Source organism: Panthera onca, chromosome A2 (genome assembly GCF_046562875.1).
Source record: "Panthera onca isolate mPanOnc1 chromosome A2, mPanOnc1 haplotype 2, whole genome shotgun sequence".
In the NCBI taxonomy this organism is placed as follows: Eukaryota; Metazoa; Chordata; class Mammalia; order Carnivora; family Felidae; genus Panthera; species Panthera onca.
Window position 1 is genome coordinate 8,186,031 of NC_138340.1, and position 21,388 is coordinate 8,207,418.

The 21,388-nt window shown below is 51.0% G+C and overlaps 1 protein-coding gene across 5 annotated transcripts; it reads left to right on the forward strand.

Moving 5' to 3' along the window:
- The first annotated feature begins 2 nt into the window (after window positions 1–2).
- On the forward strand, window positions 3–20,561 carry CA2H19orf38 (chromosome A2 C19orf38 homolog). Of its 5 annotated transcripts, XM_078443406.2 has the most exons (10): window positions 3–628; window positions 4,815–4,942; window positions 7,965–8,065; window positions 9,185–9,487; window positions 11,721–11,813; window positions 12,737–12,764; window positions 13,732–13,775; window positions 14,946–14,983; window positions 19,123–19,222; window positions 19,956–20,561. In XM_078443406.2, exons 3-10 carry the CDS (start codon window positions 8,035–8,037, stop codon window positions 20,159–20,161), a joined length of 843 nt encoding a protein of 280 aa, XP_078299532.1. In that variant the 5' UTR covers window positions 3–628; window positions 4,815–4,942; window positions 7,965–8,034; the 3' UTR covers window positions 20,162–20,561. The 5 variants fall into 5 exon arrangements, with proteins under 5 accessions (XP_078299532.1, XP_060486226.2, XP_060486228.3 ...); XM_060630243.3 differs by lacking the exon at window positions 4,815–4,942; XM_060630245.3 differs by lacking the exons at window positions 3–628; window positions 4,815–4,942; window positions 19,123–19,222 and adding an exon at window positions 15,168–15,305 and having other exon boundaries at window positions 7,810–8,065; window positions 19,956–20,056.
- The last annotated feature ends 827 nt before the right edge of the window (window positions 20,562–21,388 follow it).

A 21,388-nucleotide genomic window follows, 5' to 3' on the forward strand; every position in this document is an offset into this window, starting at 1 on the left:
GGCAGCCGCTCCGTGAAACCAGCAAAGAGAAAAATGAAGGGCCCCTTGAGCGCTTAGCTGCCCGAATGAGTGCCCGATGTGCCTAACAACGCTCGATCATCTGGAGGTTTTTGTTTTTTTTTCTCCTGAGTGGCCTCCGGCTGTAGTCTCAACCGATGATGGGAAAAAAAAAAAATGACAAAAATAAGTACCATGATGGTGCATCTTCCTCAGGCAAAAGTTAAGACAACTAAGTCGGAGGTGGGCCGGGACCTTCTAAGGCCCCTCCCTGAAGTTTTCCCAGAGTAAGCTGCGCGCTACCACCGTTGAGCGAACCTGTCTGGGTGGAATGGGCCTGTACGCGATCCGTAGGGCTCAAGTATAAAATGATCTCCCTGGGCCAGGAAGACCTTTTAGTGTTGATGTGGGCTCCGTGTTGTCTGTGGAGTCTCACCCTTTATTCCTTAGACCTGTCGCTTTGTCAGTTTCCTCGTCTGTAGTTGGAGTGATGGAACGACCACCCCATAGGGCGGCTGTGAGAGTTGAGATGGAACCCTTGGGCTAGCGCTCATTTTTCCTGGCCTAGAGCCAGTACAGGGGCCTAGCCCTCCCTACACACCAACGGTCTCAAACTCTGGGGGACCAGCAGGTAAATAGAGTAACTGAAGTGGTTCAGGGTAAGAAAAACGACAGCCAGATTGCTTGAAAGAAGAGGGTGTGGGCCTGGGAGCCACGAAGGCTAGTTCCAACCACCCCCGACCCTTGGCTTGAAGACATCACCGTGCGGGGCCTGTGTATCCTCATCCATAAGATGGGGGTGATACTCGTCCTATCTCACTGGGCTGTTGTTGAAGATTAAAAAATGAGAGAATGCTTGTTTAGCGCTTAGCACGGTATAGGCCCTCGGTAAATATTATCTGTTGCCTTCCAGGCTTGTCGCCCACCTCTTCTCCCCGTTTGGCTTAGAGTGTTTGGAGGCGACCTCCCTCTGGGAAGCCGACAGATAAGCAGAGTCACTGTAGAAACGGACTCTGATTGATGATTCTATCTAGCATTAAAAAAAAAAAAGTTTAGATGGAAATGTTGAGTCTTTAAAGACAGGCCTCGGAGTGGTTGGCGTTTGGTGACAATTACTCTTCAAATACAGCTGATGGCTGTCCTCTCAGGCTTTTGGAGAACTTGGGGAAGTAACACCACTTGGTTACGTCAAAGATCATGGACAGTCAATGTTAGTTATTTCTTTTCACTTCCCCAGTTGTCTGTCATTCAGACTCGCTGCTTGGACGTTTTGAAGTAGTTGTGGAGAATGGGTGATTTTTTTTTTTTTTAAGTTTATTTACTTATTTTGAGAGAGAGAATGCGAGCAGGGGAGGGGCAAAGAGAGGGAGAGAGAGAATCCCGAGCAGGCTCTGTGCTGTCAGCACAGAGCCCAATGGGGGGCTGAGCCAAAATCCCACCTGAGCCAAAATCAAGAGTCAGATGCTCAGCTGACTGAGCCACCAGGCACCCCTAAAATTAATGATTTTAAAGTGAGTAATTCAGTGGCATTTATTACATTCACAATGTTGTGCAACTGCCACTTTTATCTACTTTCAAAACATTTTCATCAGCCAGAAAATAAACCCTGTACCCGCTAAGCCTGTACGTCATCCGCTCCCCGCCCCCCCCGCCCCCCCCCCCAATCAGCTCTGGCAACTACCAACCTGCCTCTATGAATTTGCCAATCCTGGATGCTTCATGTAAGTGAAATATGTGACCATTTGTGTCTGGCTTCTTTCACTTAGCATAATGGAGGTTCCTCCTCCTAGCATGAATATTTAATTCATTTTAATGGCTGAATAATAGTCCATTGTATGGATATACTACATTTATCCATTCAACCATTGATGGGCATTGGGGTTGCTCCCATCTTTTGGACATTGTGAATAGTGCTGCTATGAGTATGTGTATGTGTATTTGTTTGAGAATCTATTTTTAATTCTTTAGGGTATACACCTAGGAATGGAATTGCTGGGTCATATATAACTTTTTTTTTTTTTTTTTTTTTTTTAAGCAGAGCCTGAGACAAGGATTCAGGCACACATGCTTTAATTTCTTTTAACGTTTATTTATTTGAGAGAGAGGAGTGGGGGAGTGGCAGAGAGAGGGAGACACAGAATCTGAAGCAGGCTCCAGGGTCTAAGCTGTCAGCACAGAGCCTGATGCAGGGCTCGAACCCATGAACCACGAGATCATAACCGAAGTCGGTCATTTCATCAACTGAGCCACCCAGGCGCCACTCTATGTTGAACTTTTTGAGGAACTCCCAGACTGTTTTCCACAGTGGCTGCCCCATTTTGTATTCCCACCAACCATGTATGAGGGTTCCAATTTCTTCACATCCTCATCAACACTTGCTATTTTCTATTTTATTTGCATTATAGCCATCCTAATGGGTGTGAAGTGGAATCTCATGGTGGTTCTGATTTGCATTTCCTTGATGTTGGGCATCTTTTCAGGTGCTTCTTGGCCATTTGTATCTCTTGGGGAAATGTCTGTTCAAGTCCTTTGCCAGTTTTAAAATTGCGTTGTCTTTTTGTAGTTGAGTTACAAGAGTTATTTATATATTCTAGAGAGCAAGCAGAAGAAAGAAAAACAAAAACTTCCCCGGATTTATTTTGGGGCACTCCCTCAATGCTTTTTCAGGCATTTACAACTCTGCCTTGGCCTTCACTTCCTGTTTGTGCTGAGCCTAGAGATGAGCCAGAAAGCTTAGAGTCTTCTCCAGTCTCTTCTGAGCACTTCTGCCCTGGGCATGCACATTGCTTTCTCAATCCCCCAGGATATATGGGTGCTTCTGAATGTCCAAACTACCCAGAGAAATGCTCACCCCAGCTTTTTCTCCTAGCTTGTGGCACGCCTATTGTGAAAATCTAATAAAAGGAAACCTCCTTTAAAATGGAGTCAGGAGGGGAGCCTGGGTGGCTCAGTTGGTTAAGCGCCCAACTTAGGCTCAGGTGATGATCCCACTGTTCGTGGGTTCAAGCCCCGCATTGGGCTCTGTCTGCACTGACAGCTCGGAACCCACTTTAGATCCTCTGTCTCCCTCTCTGCTCTGCCGCCACTCATGCCCTCCCTCTCTCAAAAAGAAACAGAAAAAAACTTTTTAGATGGAATCAGGACAGAAGGGCTAATGCTCACACCCTACCACTCATTGTTCATTGCAGACCTGACAGGAAGAGAGAAACCTTGCAAATTGATAGTTTCCTACCTGATTTTACTACCTCCTGGTAACAGCCCAGCCAATGAGACACTGTCACCACTCAACCAATGAAACATCGCTACACTTCCAACTCCCAGTTTAATCCAATGGACCTCTTGTTCATAACAGCCTTCCTGACTCCCCCCTTTCCTCTATAAAAGAGTGTTCCTCTTCTTCGTTCTCCAGGCCTGTCCATGCTTTTGCTTCAGCTTGCTTGTCCTTAGTTGCAACTCTGTGCTTTTCCTGAATAAACCCATTTTTGCTAGTGAAACCATTGGTTAATGTCGTCCCCAGTGACAGCATTTTGCCCCAGGTGGCTGTGGGTTTTCTCCTTTGCCTTACACTATTTTCCAGGAATGCATTCTGAGTTCAACAGACAAAGCGCCTTGAGTCTGTCCCACAGGTAGCCCTCAGACATGTTAGAACGGACAAACGCAATACTGCCAACCTCAGAGACCCAGGTACTGGAGCCCCATACTGGGAACATGGGCTGCTGTCCTCAAGACCTCCACCATGCTGGGAAGGAGCTGAAGGCAGGGTGGGGAAAACACCACGGAGCTTTCCTCCCATGTTCAAGGTTCCTTTTTGTTTTGATTCAGTGTTCACTTGGTTGGCATAAACCTTTGGCTGTTTTCCAAAGTTCAGATAAAGTTGATTGTGACTGTGTTTGCTCAGTTTGTCAAAGCTTCTGCGCAGGGACGGGCCCTCGGAGCTACCATCTCCGCAACTTCTGCCGACACCTGGGCCCTGAATGGGTGACTCTTGTGTCCTTCGACTGAGCAAAAACTCTCCCCTGTCCAAGTACTTAACAAATATTTGCTGAGTGTCTACACTGTGAATAAAACAGACTCTGTTCATGTGCTCATGAAGCTGCCATCCCAGTGTAGGAGCCAGCTCAAACAAGCTCAGCACTCAGACGCCTTCAGGTAGTTACAGGCGTTAAAGAGTAAATGCTAGGTGGTAGATGGATGGCTCATTTCACCTGGGTGGAGTCAGGGAAGGCTTCTCAGAGGAGGTGGCACTGAATCTCAGATTTGAAGTCGAAGGGAGAGGAGGCAAGTGGAGAGAACAAGAACAGTGCCCTGAGGTGGGAACGTACTCCGAGGGCTCAAGGGGCAGCAAGGAAGTGGAGTGGAGGGAGGGGAGTAGTCAGAAAAGTGATGGGAGCAGCTGTGCAGGCCACATATATAGGGTCCCTCTTCCCTTGTAGCACTGGCCCCGTAGTCAGCCTGGGGCTCTTACAACCATAGGGAGTTTGCAAACTAGCTTCTGGAGGCTACGGATCCCCCGAAATTATAACCAAAAGATTCTGAGAGTGTGTGCTGGGCAGTCTTTGTGTCCCCCACCCCCACCCCAGGGCCATTCTCCACCCTTTCCTGGCCTGCTCTGGAGGCTGATCTCTACACACCGGGTCAACTTAGCTGCCTTTCCCTCTCACATCCAGTTGGGGTTGGCTCTGGCAGGAGATCTGAGGGCCGGAGGAGAGGAAGGTGTAGGTGTACATATTCTGGCTCCCACCCTGTTGGTCTGCATGCTTCTACCAAAGCCCACGACTCCAGCCCTCTCCAAGTTCCACAACTACCTTCCTCCCTAGCAACTTCAGGCCTGAGCTGGTGACAGCTTCCTGACCCTGGGGAGTCAGCCTCCCTTGCTGATTTCCCTTCACTCTGCCCATGACTCCTCAGTTGTACCTCTTATGGCTGCTATCTGTGACTAATACAGGTAAGTGTGTCTGTTTTTCTGAATTCAGAATTCTAGGTTATAGATTCGTGCACCACGTTAAATGCTCCCAGGATGGAGTCCTTAACATTCATCCAAGGACTTTAACATATATTATTCCCTTCACCTAGAGTGTCCTTCCCTTGTCTCCTTCTCAGGCTTTTGCAGTCAGATAACACCTCCTCCCAGAAGCCCTCCCTGAACCTGCTGAAGCCAGGTTAGGAGCGCCCCCTTGGTGATTGCCTCCATTATAGCACTTCCTCAACTGGACTCTCATTGTCTGCTTGTCTGACTCTCTAACCAAACTCTGAGCATCCTGAGGGCAGGAGATTTTTTTTATTCCTCATGGTGTCCCTGGAACTTAGCAAAGTTCTGAGCCCTTGATGAAACACACTAAACAACTGGTAGAATAGGTAAGACAGGAATCTCTCTTAACTCTGTTTCCTACACGCCCAGGATAGAGCAATAAAAATAGACTAAATGAATATTTTTTGGCTTTCAGGTCAGACAATCAAGAAATAATTGTGGTTCAGGGGTACCTGGGTGGCTCAGTCAGTTAAGTGTCCAACTTTGGCTTAGGTCATGATCTCACAGTTCATGAGTTCAAGCCCCACATAGGGCTCTGCACTGACAGCTCAGAGCCTGGAAGCTGCTTCATATTCTGTGTCTCCCTCGCTCTCTGCCCCTCCCCCACTCACACTCTGTCTCTCTGTCTCTCTGTCTCTCCAAAATAAATAAACATAGAGAAAGAAAGAAAGAAAGAGGAGAAAGAAAGAAAGAAAGAAAGAAAGAAAGAAAGAAAGAAAGAGAAAAAGAAAGAAAGAAAGAGAAAAAAAGAAAGAAAGAGAAAGAAGAAAAAGAAAGAGTGAGTTGTGGTTTACTGTGTGCCAAGCACTGGGGTAAGCATTGTGAAACCACAAGAGGCACCACAGACCCATCCCTGCACCATGGAAGGAAGAGAGGAAGGAAGAGAGCTGGATGAATTCAATAAATTCAAGCATGTTTTGTAAACCACCGTAACCTAATTTAATGGATATTTACAGAATATTATACCAAAACCCTGCAGAATGTACTTTCATTTCAAGTGCATATAGAATGTAGATTGAGATATGCTGGGCCATTAAACAAAGAATCAATAAATATCAAGGGACTGAAATTATATGGAGTGTGTCCTCTGACCACAAAGGAATTAAATTAAAAATCACTAACAGTAAGCTATCTCAAATGTTTGGAAGTTGACACATTTCTAAATAATGTGTGGGCCATAGAAAAAATTCACAAGTGAAATAAAATATTTCTACTTAAGCACAATATGTCAGAGTGTTTGGGATGCAGTTAAAGCAGTACATAGAGGGAAATATATAGCTTTAAATGCTTATACACGAAGATAAAGTTTTAAAATCAATGTTCTAAACTTCCATCTTAAGAACCTATGAAAAGAAGAGCCAATGAAACACAAGGTAAATAGAAGAAAGAAAAATAGACAAAAAGCAATGAAATCAAAAACAGAAAATAGAGAAAAACAATGAAGCCCAAAGCTAATACTTTGAAAAGATTAATAAAACTGATTAACCCCTAGCAAGACTAATCAAGAAAAAAAGAGAAACAGCACATTACCATTGAAAGAAGGAACATCACTACAGACCCTACAGACATTAAAAGTGTAATAAGGGAATACAAACAGTCTTATACGGATAAGTTCTACAACTTAGAGGAAATAGACAAATTCCTTGAAAATATAACATGCCAAGTTTAATAAAAGAACATCACAATGCACTGTAGTATAATTCAGCAAGGAAATTTTTCTAAGTCCAGAGAGATCTGGAAAGATTTCTCAGAAGTGATATTTAAGCTGAGACTTGAAACAGAAGTGGAATTTTACCGGGTTTCCCACCTCCCCCCAGACAATTTATTAATTTTTTCAAGTTTATTTATTCTTGAGAGAGAGTGAGAGAGAGACTGTGAGAGGGGGAGGGGCAGAGAGAGAGGGAGATACAGAATCCAAAGCAGGCTCCAGGCTCTGAGTTGTCAGCACAGAGCCTGAAGCGGGACCCGAACCCACGAACCACGAGATCATGATCTGAGCCAAAGTCAGACACTTAACCGACTGAGCCACCCAGGTGCCCCAGAATTTTACCAAGTTAATAGAATTGTGTCCCAGGAAGGAGAGACAGCATGTACAAAGGTCCTGACATTGGAATGAGTTTTGTGTATCCAAATAGAAAAGTCCACAGTAATGACCCTTTTTGTTGTTCAGTGAACATATGCTTACATCCTTCCCTGGGGTAAACCTCCAGGTAGACCCGCTTGACCTGAACAGAAATGTTTAGAGAGACCAAAGCAAACTTACTGGTAAGACAGACATTTGGAAGTTTCTGGGCTGGAAACAGGAGGCAATTTATTCTGTAAACTGTAACACTTCCTCATTTTGGAGCCAGGGTTCCCTCTCACCTGGCTGGTGACGAGCCTGTGGCCTCAAACTGGGAGCACTCACGTCTCTAGGCATTGCACTTCATACCATGAGTTCCTTGGATCTAATACCTGCTACTCTTAGCACCATTCTCCAGAGCAGTGAACTGAGACCTCAAAGAAGGGCCACATCTTGCCTGAGGTCACAGAGACCAAACACTAACCACTGTGCTTTACCAACTTCCCCCAAATATACATTTCAGCTTTGGAACTGGTTGGGCTGAGGTTTGTGTTTTGGGCATAGGTTTCCCAAATAGCCCATGGTCCTTGCCTTCCTCTTCAGGAGGAGAAAACACACACATGTACACACATGTACACACACACACACACACACACACCTCTGACCATCTTAGCCATTTGTCCCTCCTCCCATCTCTGCAGAACAGTGGCCACCAAGGTGCAGAGCAGTGCCAGGATCTGATGTGCATCCGTGGAAGGGGCGGGGAGAGGAGAGAGTCCCTTTCAGTAGCCAACTGTGTGTGTGCAACTTCCTGCCAGTGAGGAAACATTCGTTCAAATCAGCCCTGGTTCTCCTTTCCCTGCTCTGGCCTCACAGGAGGAGTTGGCAGTGAGCTGTGGGCTGCACTGGCCTCAGCCAGATTTCCTGGCCAAGCTCAGGAGGAGAGATGCCCTGGACTGTCCTGTTCTTTGCAGCCGGTGAGCCTGATGTCCCCTGTGCCACCCCCGCCCCGCTCCCGCCACCCTTGCCCACCTGACTCTGCTCTGGGGGCAGGAAGCCGCACAGGGCTGCCTTCTCCAGGTGCCGGAGGAGGCTGAGCCCTGACAGATCTGCCCCAGGGCTTTGGAAACACCCCAGGAGCATGGCTTTCTCTTAACAGGCTCCTCATCAACCCCCCCCCCCCCCCCCATCAAGGATATCAGAAATCCCACCCCACCGGGGACAGCAGTGCCCACGCCCCATGACTCAGCCCCACTTGGTTTCTACAGGCTGCTACCTCCATGGCTGGGGCACCAAGAGGATCCGCTGGGGGGTGGGGGAGTAGCTGGGCAAAGGTCCGGAGACTGGACAATGTAGATCTCACTTGAGCTAGACACTCTGCTCAGGAGCCTGGGGGCAGCTGGGGAGACACTGGTCCCTCCTACAGGAAACTCTACCCCGAAAACCCCGATTCCTCACCACAGCCTGGGAAACAGGAGAAACCCTCTGCCTTCTGTTCCTCCTGTTCTTTCCCCCGTTCATCCCCTCCAGCCACCCTGGCTTCTCAGAGAACCCCACACCTTTTCCATTGTCCCAGCATGTGCCTGTGTTCCTCCCTCTGCCTGGAATGCTCTCCCCCAGCTCTTCCTGTGTCACCTCTTCAAGGAAGCCCTCCATGGCTGCTCCAACCAAGGCAGCCTTCCCATTATCCTGTCTGGGGCGCGCACAGTGTTTCTTGCATCTTTGAGAACATCAGCCCCCCCTGAGGCAGGCATGTCCAGCTGTCTATGTCGTTCGCTTTCGCCGCTCTGTCCCCGGCCCCTGAAACAGGGCCTGACATACAGTGAGTGTCGTTGATCGAAGCGCCGAGGGTATAATTGCATTGCTATGCGGGAACCACTGCTGTCATAATAAAATGACTCAGCAACAGTGACCGTCCCCCCCAACCAGGTGCTAGTACCCAAGCCCCTGAACACAGCAGCGGAGTGGGATGACTAGCCTCAGGTAGTAAATACAAACCAAGGCCCAGAGCGGGTCAGCCACTTGCCCAAGGCCACGGAGCCAGATGGGCCTCTGCTCTCACCACTCACCCTGCGTCCGTTTTTTCTGCATTCCAGGCTCCTTGGCCATCCCAGCACCATCCATCCTGCTGGTGCCCCCACACCCCAGCAGCCAAGAGGACCCCATCCACATCGCCTGTGTAGCCCCCGGGGGCTTCCCAGGGGCAAATTTCACGCTGTACCGCGGCAGGCAGGTGGTACAGCTCCTGCAGGCCCCCGCGGACCAGCTGAGGGTCACCTTCAACTTGACCGGCGGAGGCAGGGAGGCTCCGGGGGGCACGTTTCACTGCCAGTACGAGGTTCTAGGTGAACAGCCGCAGCTGTCCGACCTCAGTGACACTGTGAGTGTCTCCTTCCCAGGTAAGGCCCTCCAGCGGGCCCCTCACTGCCTGGGGCTCCATTCTCTCACCACCGAGCCTTTGCTTATGCTGTTCCCTCTGCCTCGTGGGACAAGCCAGGCCTCCGGCTTGCCAGCGCTCACCCACCTTTCCTTGGTCAGTCCTCAGTCATCCCACGCGATGCATCCTGCCATTCCCCCCATGTTGCAGATGGGGAAACTGAGGCATCAGAGATGGGGGGACTCACCCAAGTCACACGGCTAGCGGGCAGCGGAGCTGGGGTTCCGTTGGCTCCGATATCTAGGCGTTAACACCTCCACACTCTGCTTCACCCTCCCCTCCTGGCCACGTAACATTTTTGAGCACCTTCAGAGCAGCAGGCGCTGGCGAAACAAAATCCCTACCCTCTCACAGCTGACATCCCGAGGGGATGCAGACAGACTATAACCAAGGAGTCCAATATATAGTCAGTGTGCCAGCAGGAGACAAATAAAGTGGCAGGGATGAAATACAGCCTGGTAAGGGGTGTCATTTTATTTTACTTTATTTTATTTTTATTAGAGAGAGAGGGAGTGTGTGTATGCATGAGTAGGGGAGGGGCAGAGCGAAGGGGAGAGAGAGAGAGAGAGAGAATGAGAGAATCCCAAGCAGGCTCCACGTTCAGCACAGAGCCTGATGCAGGGCTCGAACCCACGACCCTGGGATCATGACCTGAGTGGAAATCAAGAGATGGACACTCAAGCAAAGGAGCCACCCAGGTGCCCCAAGGGTGTCATTTTAAATACAGAGAGCGGCCAAGGAAAGCCTCTCTGAGGACCTGAATGAGGGGTCAGCCATGTGGGTAGCTGGGGCAAAAGGGTCCCAGCCAGTGGGAGCAGACTGTGCAAAGGCCCTGAGGCCGGAACACGCCTGGTGTGATTGAGGAACACAGAGGCCCTCTGTAGGGCTGAAGCATGGCGGGCGAAGAGGAAAGTCGGGGGACAAGAGAGCAGGGAGGTGGCGAGGAAGATCATGCTACACCTTTGGCTGCATTAAGGACTTTGGCTTTTCGTCTCAGTGAGACAGAAGCCCTGGGAAGGCTGATATTTTTCTGTGGTCTTTTCAGGACAGGGGACTGGGTGTGGGCTCCGGATCAAGGACGGAGCAGGAGGGAGGGAGGAGCCTCCAGGTAAAGCCTTTGCATCACCATCAATCAGAACATTCCAGCTGCAAAGAGAACTTTGTTGCTAGCAGAGGCCCCCACTTAAAAGAGAACTTTGTTGCCTCCAGAAGGCCTAGTCACTGAGGTGACAGAACAGTCTGGGCCTTTGAGCTCCACTATCAAAGGCCCCCTTCTCTCACCTTGAGCCTGTGGTCTCAGAGTGGGGAGGTGACAACATCCCTCCTGCCCCAAATGAATGAATGAACAAGGACTAACAGTGTGAGAATACCAAGCATGTGTCTCTCCTTCCCCTTCCTGGCTTAGCTCCTGATCTCCATGGGGATCAGGTCATCTCCTCCTGTCTCCCCTGAGAGATCTCCTCTCTCCAGGGAGGGGCAGCCAAATCCCTTTCAGAGAAGTAAACTCTGAAGCTGGGGCTTCATGCTTTTGTGGCTGATTTCTGCATGGACCTCAGGGTCCACCATGGGGCTGGGGGTGGATGTCATCTGACCCCCTGGTACCCAGCTGAAGCCAGCAGGACCCTCAGGCTGCAAGTCACTGGAAACTTGACTCAAACCGGTTTCAGAAACAAAAGAGAATGTGCTGGTTTGGTGAGCTGAAGTCGGTATGCAGTTTTGGCTTCAGGCATGGCTGGATCCAGGTGCTCATAAAGAAGTCAGGAATCAAGTGCCACCTCTCCGTTCAGCTTTCTCCTATATCTTATTCTTAGGCAGGACCTCTCCTTCATGGTGTCAAAATGTGCCTAGAGGATCCAGATGTATATCCTACCAGCTTTGTAATTCTGGCCAAAAGAGTAACCCTCTCTTCCCAGTAGCCTAGCCAAAGTCTCAGAATTAGCTCTCATTAGCTCAGCTTTGGCCACATGCCCATCCCCGAACTAATCACCATGGCTGGGGGTGGGGGAATATGCTAATTCACCAGCACGGAGGTTTGCTAGATCCCCAGTCCAGCTACACCAGCGTCAAATGGTTGGGCAGGACGGTGGGGGGAGGGCTGGATCCCCACATGTAATCTGGAGAAATGACAGGTGTCCCACCTTCACCCTCGCGACCCCGTAACCTGCCCCCTCTCTCTTTTTCTCGTGTTCCTCTAGTGCCCGCTTGGATACTGGCACTCTCCTTGAGTCTGGCTGGAGTTCTCCTTCTCCTTGCTGGGCTGGTGACCATTGCCGTGGTGGTCAGGAGAGGTAAGAGCAGGCAGAGAAAGCATGGCCCACCAGCTGCCAGCGTGCAACCCCTGAACATGTAAATGTTCCCATTTCTTAGAAGTATGGAGGCACACGGCCGGGGAGGTCTCACTCCAAAACTTAGCCATGAAGAATCCTCCAGAATGCAATGCAATGTTGGGGGGGGGGGGCAGGGGAAATTGACACACACACAAACACACACACACACACACACACACACATTAAAGTTCACTTATTTATTTTGAGAGAGAGAAAGAGTGGGAGTGGGCGGCAAGGAGGGGCAGAGAAAGGGGGAGAGAGAGAATCCCCAGCAGGCTCCATGCTGTCAGTGCAGAGCCCGATGCGAGGCCCAATCTCGCAAATGGTGGGATCATGACCTGAGCTGAAATCAAGAGCTGGTCTCTTAACGGACCGAGCCACCCAGGGGTCCCGATAGATATATTTCAATTATAAAATACATATAACATAAAGTTTAACATCTTAACCCTTTATAAGTGTGCACTTCAGCAACATCAAGGACACTCACTTTGTTATGAGACCATCACCGAGGTCCATCTCCGGAACTTCGTCATCTGCCCAAACTGAAACTCTGTCGTTCCCTTTAAACACTAACTCTCCTTTCCTCCTCCCTTAGCTCTTGTCAAGCCCTGAGATTGACATTTAACACAACAACAACAACAATTTTACATGCTTGTTTGAAGTTTTTACCCGCACACATTACTTATGTCAGGGGCGGGGGGTTGCTGTAACTCTCCTGTTGAGGGGCATGTTGACAGAGGAGAAGGCAAGTTTGGGTCACAAACGTATGAGGGGGCCTTGGGATTCTTGTGTGTGTGTGTGTGTGTGTGTGTGTGTGTGTTTGCAAGCAGGATCCAACCATGACCAAAATCTAGTAAATGCTTGTGTGTTTTTTTTGTCCCCAGTGAAAGTAAAAAAAATGCAGAAGAAAAGGTGAGACCATCATCTCTGGAGACCTTCAGAGGGTGGTTTGGGGGAAATGCATACCAAAGGGTTGGGGGGGGGGGTATAGTGCAGAAATTCCTGTGGGGTGTTAAGGACTCTGAGGCATGGCTGGGTTCTGGGGACAGAAGGGGACTTCCCTGGCTGGGTAGGAGCCCCATTCCACACAGCGCCCTCTGGTGGGAGGGCCGCTTAATAGGAACGGGCGCCATTTACAAAGTACGTGGGGTATGCAGGGCCCTCCGCTAGGACACTGCAGCTAGAGCCCGCAATAGCTCCCAGCCGCAGAGGAAGCTGGCTTTTTTTTTTTAAGTTTATTTATTAATTTTGAGAGAGCACGCACACGCGCACATGTGAGCTGGGGAGGGGCAGAAGGAGAGGGAGAGAGAGAATCCCAAGCAGGCTCTGCACTGTCAGTGCACAGCCCGACATAGGGCCCGAACTCATGAACCACGAGATCATGACCCGAGCTGAGGTGGTGCTCAACGGACTGAGCCAGCCAGGTGCCCCCAAATAGCCCCATTTTATAGACAAGGAGACTGAGGCTCAGGACTGAGACTGGGTCACACAGGGAGCAAGTGGCTGAGACTTCCTCACATCCCTTAACCAGTGCTGGGGGAGGGGAGTGGCACCCCCTGGGGCTCTGCTGTGCCCAACTTGCAACCTGTAGGCAGTGGCCCTGGTTCCTGGGCTTTCAGGATGTCCCAACTGGCCCCAGCCTCAGTTTCTCCTCTCTGCGAGAGGGGTGCCCCCTCCCCGCCCCGGCTGCCTAGTGGCATAGAGCTAGCGGCAGCCCCAGGGATCGAATCCCGACTTCACCTGGCAGGGGGGCTCCTACAAGAGAATTTCCATCTGAGGGGACTTAGGGAGGATGCAAAGGAAGGTGTGGAGCGAAGGCCAAGTGTGGAGCCAGGGGCTTCCGGGAACAAACCTCACTCCCTCCCAAATCCCTTTGCAGAGAGCGAGAATCCTGCTGGGCCCAGATCAACTTCGCCACCACAGGTCTGTACCTTCTTACCCCGATCTCCTGCTGGGTCAGGGTCACCCCTTCAAAGCTCTATCAGACCTCATTACTTGCTCCTGAACCTCTTCCGCGGCTGCTCACTTCCCTTAGGGTCAAGAACACACCCTCCCCTGCCCGCAACCCCCCCCCCCCCCCCCCCCCAGGTTCCAACCTTCTCTCTTTGCCTCGTCCTCATTCTGTGGTCGTCCTGACTTCTGCCTACAACATACTTCCTCCCTCCGGTCTTAAAGGCCACCTTCTCCGGGGAGCCCTCCCTGACTCCTAGACAGGGTCTGGGCTGTCTACTTACATTGCCTCCAGCACCCTATGATTCTTCTTACCCCTCAGGAAAAACACAGGTAATCACTGCCTGCTGTGTATGTAATACTCGCCTCCACCGCTGGACGCTCCGTTCCACGGGGGACGGACGGCGTCTGTCCACCGGGGCATGCTGGGCGCTTTGACCATGCCTGGCACTGCCCTTAAATGGAGCCCCCCTTGTGACCCAGAACGTGTCATTCCGAAGGCTTCCACCAGGGGGCGAGAGGCAGCCAGTTTGTGCTCTGCGAGGCTCAGGAAGGGCTCCCTCGCGGAGAAATTCCATCCGCTACTTCTTTCACTCTCCAGCACATTTATTGAGCCCCTACTAGGTGCTAACGTTGGGGGGGGGGGGGCGTCCCTCAATGACCAAGACAGACGACCTTTGCCCACAAGCCCATACTCCAGTGGGAAAACAGTCGATGGCATGTGGGACCCTGTCTGGGGTGAGGAGGGTGGTCCCGGGCGTGGGGAAATGAGTTGTAAGCAGAGACCCGCAGGTTCAGAGTAGCTGGGTGAAGGGCAGGCGATTGGAGGAGCCCCCGGGTCGGGGGAGGAGCTGAGAGGTGCTCTGTAAAGTGGGAGTCGAGAGGAGAAACCCATTTATCAGAGGGCAGCGAGGGGCCCCTGGGGGAGGGCTCCAAGCGGAAAAAGGACATCGTTCAGTTTGCGGCTGGGAATGGTTCACGCTGCGGAATGGGCTGGAAGGGACCAAAGCATGCTGGGAGGCGGATCCCAAGCCCTTCATCTCGGTGGACTTGAGGCCTGTGTTCTTAGGGGGAGGGCCCCCGGAGGGCGGTGAGCAGGGATTTTAAACTGGCCCCTGGTTTTCCTTTCTCTTTCTATTTTAGATATGACCTTTGACAATTCCCTGTTTGCCATCTCTACGGTAAGTCATTTCATTTCTTGGTTCTGGTTTTCTGCTGACCGTCCTAACCTTAGGAAGGCCTCCGCCAGGCCGGGTCGACTAGATGTCTCGGAGCTTCAGGGGTCCTGGGAAAAGCCTAGAATCGCTGAGCAGGGTTTTGTTTGTGAGCCAAGAGTTGGCTCTGATAAATCCCAGGGGATTGCAGGCAGCCACGTCCAGGCCTTGTGGGACAAAGGGCAGGATTCCCCCCCGGGCTGGAGCACTGGGACAAGAACGGCACAAGGCTTCTAATTCTTCAGCGCTTCCTAATTTCTATGGGCGGAGATAGACGATGCCACGCGGGGTAAGAGTGAGAGGGAAGCTCACTTCTCACTTAGATAGGAGCCCCAGGAAGCCTCAGAGACCGGCGACAAGCAGGGGGTAGCTATGGAAGATTGCTTCAGGCTCCGGACACGTGGTTGGCACGGTCCAGGATAACTGGAGTGGAGCCAAGTGAGGAGTCGAGGGGCGCCCCGCGGAGAACTTTGACTTTTTGCCCCAAAGTGAGGTGGGAGCCATGGAGGGTTCAGAGCAGAAGGAGGTGACCGAGACAGGTGCTCACAGGCGCCTTCTGGCGGCTGCAGGGAGGACAGACTTGGGGGGTGTGGACGCGCCGGAACGCGGAGGGGTGCGGGGATGCAGGTGGGGGGCGGGGACCAGAGAGAGGCGACTGTGCAGGTCCAGACAAGCTAAGTGGTAGGTGGCTTGGTCCCGCGTGCTGGCAGCAGAGGTGGGAGAAGCGCACAGATACAGGGCGGTAGATTCAGGGGACAGGAATTCAGGGGGCAGGAAACACGGCGCTGACTTCGGATGGGATGGTGGGCGGGGGGAGCAGGAGGAGGGAGGCGTGGGGGAGTCCTGAGGCGCAGTAGGTTTGGAGGGACGAGAGACAGGCTAGGCCACCGGGCGATGCCCAAGGGCAGACGGAGACGGGACTCTGGAGTTCCGGAGAGAGGAGCGTGGACATTTCAACTGGCCCCCCCAGTCACAGGCGGCAGTCGCTGGTGTTCGAATGTGACAAGGAAAGGGAAGGGCCAGTTCAGCCCCGGTCTCAGCTCCCGGAGCAGCTCCTGTGCTGTTAAGAAACAGCCGGCAGCCAGGGAAGTTCTAAAACTTTCTGGGAGAAGCCACGTGGCTCAAGGCACCATCCTGGTGATTTTTCCTTTTTCCTTTTATAAAAAAAAGACATTTACATGGCGCCTGGGTGGCTCAGCCAGTTAAGCGTCCGAGACGTGCAGCTCAGGTCATGATCTCACGGGTCACGGGTTCGAGCCCCGCGTCGGGCTCTGTGCTGAACAGCTTGGAGCCCTGGAGCCTGCTTCAGCTTCTGTGCCTCCCTCTCTCTGTGCCCCTCCCCTGCTTGTGCTCTGTCTCTCTTTCTCAAAAATAATAAACAAATTAAATAAAAAGACATTTACAATGAAACAAGTGGAAACAGATGAAGACAAGGAGAAAAGTTTAAAAAGTATCTTAGTCCTGGGGCGCCTGGCTGGCTCAGTGGAGTGGGCCAAGCGTCTGATTTCATGATGTCAACTGCTCACGAGTTCCAGCCATGCTTGGGGCTCTCCGCTGTCCTTCCAGGACCGGCTTCAGATCCTCCCTCTCCCTCGTTCTGCCCCTACCCCCTCTCAAAACTAACTAAACACTAAAAACATAAAAATGTTTTAAAAATAAATAAATAGTATCTTAGACTGGCTGGCTCAGTAGTGCATGTGACTCTTGATTTCAGGGCTGTGAATTCAAGCCCCACATGGGGTGTGCAGCCTACTTAAAAAAAAAAAAATAAAAAGAAAAGAAAAAGTATTTTAGTTCTTGTGACTCTATAGGTTTTTTTTTTTTAAATTAAAATTGGGGGGGGGGGCGGTGACTGGGTGGCTCAGTCAGTTAAGTGTCTGATTCGATTGCAGCTCAGGTCATGATCTCACGGTTCGTGAGTTTGAGCCCCGAGTTGGGCTCCGGGATGGTAGTGTGGAGCCTGTTTGGGATTCTCTCTCTTGCAAAACAAATAATCTTAAAAAATGGGGGGCTTGGCTCAGTCGGTTAGGGTTCTACCTTCGGCTCAGGTCATGATCTCACAGCTTGTGAGTTCGAGCCCCTTGTCAGGCTCTGTGTTGACAGCTCGGAGCCTGGAGCCTGTTTCAGATTCTGTGTCTCCCTCTCTCTCTGCCCCTCCCCCACTTGTGCTCTGTCTCTCTGTGTCTCTCAGAAATAAATAAATGTAAAAAAAAAAACAACAAAACACATTAGAAAAAAATTGGGGCGTGCACCTGCCTGGCTCAGTCAGCACAGCATGTGATTCTTAATCTCAGGGTCGTGAGTTCAAGCCCCACACTGGGCATGGAGCCTACTTTAAAAATACATATTTTTAAATCATGAAATTTATCCATATGTCAAAATTATATATATAGTAAAGTATCCTTCTGTTACTAACCCCTGCCCACCCACTGGTCTCCTCCACACATACAGGTAACCACCATTAGTAGCTTCTTTGTGTACATGTAAGGAAAGGTGAAAATGGGCCATTTACATCCTCACCCTTTCTCTTTCTTTTCTTTTCTTTTTTTTAAGTTTATTTATTTTGGGACAGAGAGAGAGAGTATGAGCAGGGGAGGGACAGAGAGAGAGAGAGAGAGGGAGACACAGAATCCAAAGCAGGCTCCAGGCTCTGAGCCATCAGCACAGAGCCCGATGCGGGACTTGAACCCGTGAACCGTGAGATCACGCCCTGAGCCGAAGTCGGACACCTAACTGCCTGAGCCACCCAGGTGCCCCGATTTTAACCATTTTTAAATGTTTATTTATTTTGAGAGAGAGGGAGAGAAAGGGGGAGGGGCAGAGGGAGAGGGAGACAGAAGATCCGGAGCAGGCTCTGAGCTGACAGCAGAGAGCCCGATGCAGGGCTTGAACCCGTGAACTGTGAGATCATGACCTGAACTGAGGTTGGAAGCTTGACAGACTGAGCAACTCAGGCACCCCGTACCGTGTTAACCATTTTTTAAGTGTCCAGTTCAGTGGCATTAAGTACATTCATTGTGTGCAGCCCTCCCCACTGTCCTGTCCATCTCCAGGACTTTGTCTTGCAAAAGTGAAACGCGCCCCCCCCCCCCCCCCACTGTACACTAATTTCTCATTCTTAACAAATCCCAGCCCCCAGCAGCCACCACTCTGCTTTCTGTCTCTGTGGGTTTCCGTATCCTGGACACTTTATGTAGAAATGATGCCATATAGTGTTCATCCTGTTGTGTCTGGCTTATTTCACTGAGCACAATGCCTTCAAGTTTCATTCACGTTGTAACATGTGTCAGAATTGTATTCTTGTTAAAGGCTGAATAATATTCCATTGCATGTATATAGCACATTTTGTTTCTTTGTTCATCTGTTGAGGGACACTTGGTTTGTTTCTGCCTTTTGGCTACTGTGAATTGTGCTGCTATGAACATGGGTGTGCAAATATCGGTTTGAGTCCCTGATTTCAATTCTAGTTTCTTTCGGAAGCATGAGAAGCTGTGCTGTTGGCTGCAATAAAAATAAAGCAGCTAACAGTTCTCCAGCCAGCTTGTATTGGGTTACCATACTGAAGGGTTAATGTTCACTTTATAATACCCTATGAAGTGGAGTTCACATTTTTTCCCCAAATGTTGATTTTTGAGAGAGAGAGAGAGAGAGAGAGAGAGAGACAAAGTGGGGGAGGGGCAGAGGGAGGGGGAGACAGAGGATCCAAAGCAGGCTCTGCACTGACAGCAGAGAGCCCAATGCAGGGCTGGAACTCACGAACCATGTGATTATGATCTGAGCCAAGTTCGAACGCTTAACTGACTAAGCCACCCAGGTGTCCCAGGAGTTGACATTAAAAAAAAATGTTTATTTATTTATTTATTTATTGACAGAGAGAGAGAGAGAGAGAGAGAGAGAGAGAGAGAGTGAGAGTGAGCACAAGCCAGGGAGGGACATAGAGAGAGTGGGAGATACAGAATCAGAAGCAGGCTCCAGGCTCTGAGCTGTCAGTGCCGACAGACATGGGGCTCAAACCCACAAACCACAAGATCATGACCTGAGCCAAAGTCACACGCTCAACTGACTGAGCCACCCAGGCGCCCCTGACATTTTTTTTTTTTTAATAGACAAGAACATTGAAGCTAATTATGGGCCTTAATGGGGTCATCCAGCTAGGCAGGTGCAGGACTGGGATGGAACCCCAGCCAGCTACCAAGTTTGGTTTTAGTAAGTTCATCTATTCTTTTTTTTTTTTTTTTAATTTGTATGTTTATTGATTTATTTAGAGAGAGACAGAGACTTCGTGAGTGGGGGAGAGGCAGCGAGAGAGGGAGAGAATCCCAAGCAGGTTCTGCGCTGCCAGCACAGAGCCCAATGCGGGGCTCAAACCCATGAACCGTGAGATCATGACCTGAGCCGAAGCCAAGAGTCAGCCCCAGTTCATCTCTTCTTGGCTGGCATTTGGGGCAGGAGCCTCCCAGGCGGAGGAAAGGACAGACTTCTGAGGAAGGTTTTGTGGGAGCCCAGGCAGGAGGGGAGGAGATGACGGTAACAGTTTTGTTCACTTAACAGTTGGTACTTGCCACGTGCCAGGCACTCTGTCTCTTTAATCCCTTTATGTTTTGTAGCAACTCTAGGAGGGGTGTATGAGCGTTCTTCCCATTGCGTAGAAGGAAAAAGTGAGGCACAGAGGGGTCAGGTTCCTCCACTGACGTCAGACTTCTAGGCCAGGGCGGAGCTGGGGTTTGAACCCAGGCTGTCCGATTCCCTACCCAGCCTACAGGAAGTCAGGAGGACAGAAGGCAGGATCTGGGTCCTAAAGCTGTGGGTGTGTGCGAGGGTGGGGGTGTGTGAAATGGGACCTGAGGAACTGGGGGAGTCTCAGTCTCAGAATGTAGGGAGACCCGAGATCCGGAAACCCCAAATCACACTCTTCTCTGTTTTTCCTCCATGGACAAAGAAAATGAATCCAGAAGATCCAGCCACGCTGGATGCTTGCTCGGGCTCCGTCGAGACACCTGGCAACTCCGGGCCCCGGAAAAGGCCCACTTCCACATCTTCCTCGCCCGAGCCCCCCGAATTCAGCACTTTCCGGGCCTGCCAGTGAGGCTGAGGATCGGGGGCCCCTCTGTGTCTGTGCACTCTCCATTCAGCCCCCTCTCTTGAGGGCCTGAGGTCGCTCTAGCTACTTTGGGGTTTCTGGCTGCTGCTTTCTCAGGGAATTGAATAGAGGAGACCAAGAGAATCCTTGGCCTTGGGACCTTCCTCGACAGAGGAGCAGGAGTGACAGAGGGGTCGCCCACATTGTCCTGGAAGCTGGACAGAAAGTGGGAGCACTCTTTGGATTCTACCCAGGAAGGAGATGTTAGGATCCCTGTGGCTCTCAGCTGGGCCATAAGAGGTCTGAATTCTCTGCACACCCTTCCAGTTTCCTCCTCCTCCTGCGGCGTCTGACTCGACCAGCCCAACTGGGTTTTTGGAGCATAGGGTACCTGGGGGTATATGTTCTGTATGTCTGTCCTACTGGCATGCCTAAGTTATTAATTATAACACGTGTTGAGCTGTTCCCAAAGTCTCTGTGGAGTGTAATCCTTCAAGCCCAGGATCTCTGGGTCTAATCACTGGATGCCTAGCGGGAGGGGAGCAGTACCCAAATGCATCAGGCTGTCAAGGTATATGGTGAGGCCCCTGGGGGTACAGGAAGGGGCCAGTGTCATGCGGGGTCTTTGCTAAAGTCCTTGCATTGGTGAGTACAGGGAGTGGAATGATGGGGGCATTGATGAGGAGGTCCAGAGAACTGTGGGAGCTGCAGAAGGTGAGAAAGCCACCACAAGCCTTTTGGGACCCTCCAGAAGAGAATGGAGCCCTGGAGCAAGGGGGGTCTTGGAAGATAGATGTGTGTGTGTGTGCGTTTGTGTTGTGTGTGTCCCTGTGAAAAGGGGCACTTGATCCTGCTTTGCTGGATTCGTTGGCTAGTCAGCGCTGGGGGGAAGGGAGGGGCTTTAAGGGAGGGACCCAGAAGGAGGGATTCAAGAATTTTTTGTGGGGGAAGAGATGGCCAAGGATGGAGGAGGAGGGTGCTAGGGGAAGCGGGCGACGATGGGGAAGAGACTGCTGGGAGAAGGGACCTTTCCGCAGATTCAGGATGAGGGCGGAAGCGGAGTCCCACCTCAAACTGATTTTCCCTTCTGGAAAGCGGGGTGGGGGGGAGGGGCCACAGGCTGGGGGGCGTGCCCAGGAGCTGACCTCGCCCCTGCTCCGGCCCTCCTTGTGAGCGGAGAGCCTCACAAAGCCACATCCGGGGTGGCGGGGAGCAGGACCGGTATAGGGGAGGGGCCTCGTCGTACCGGCACCCCGCCCCCCGCGTGCCTCCTCACAAAGCCGGGCTGGGCC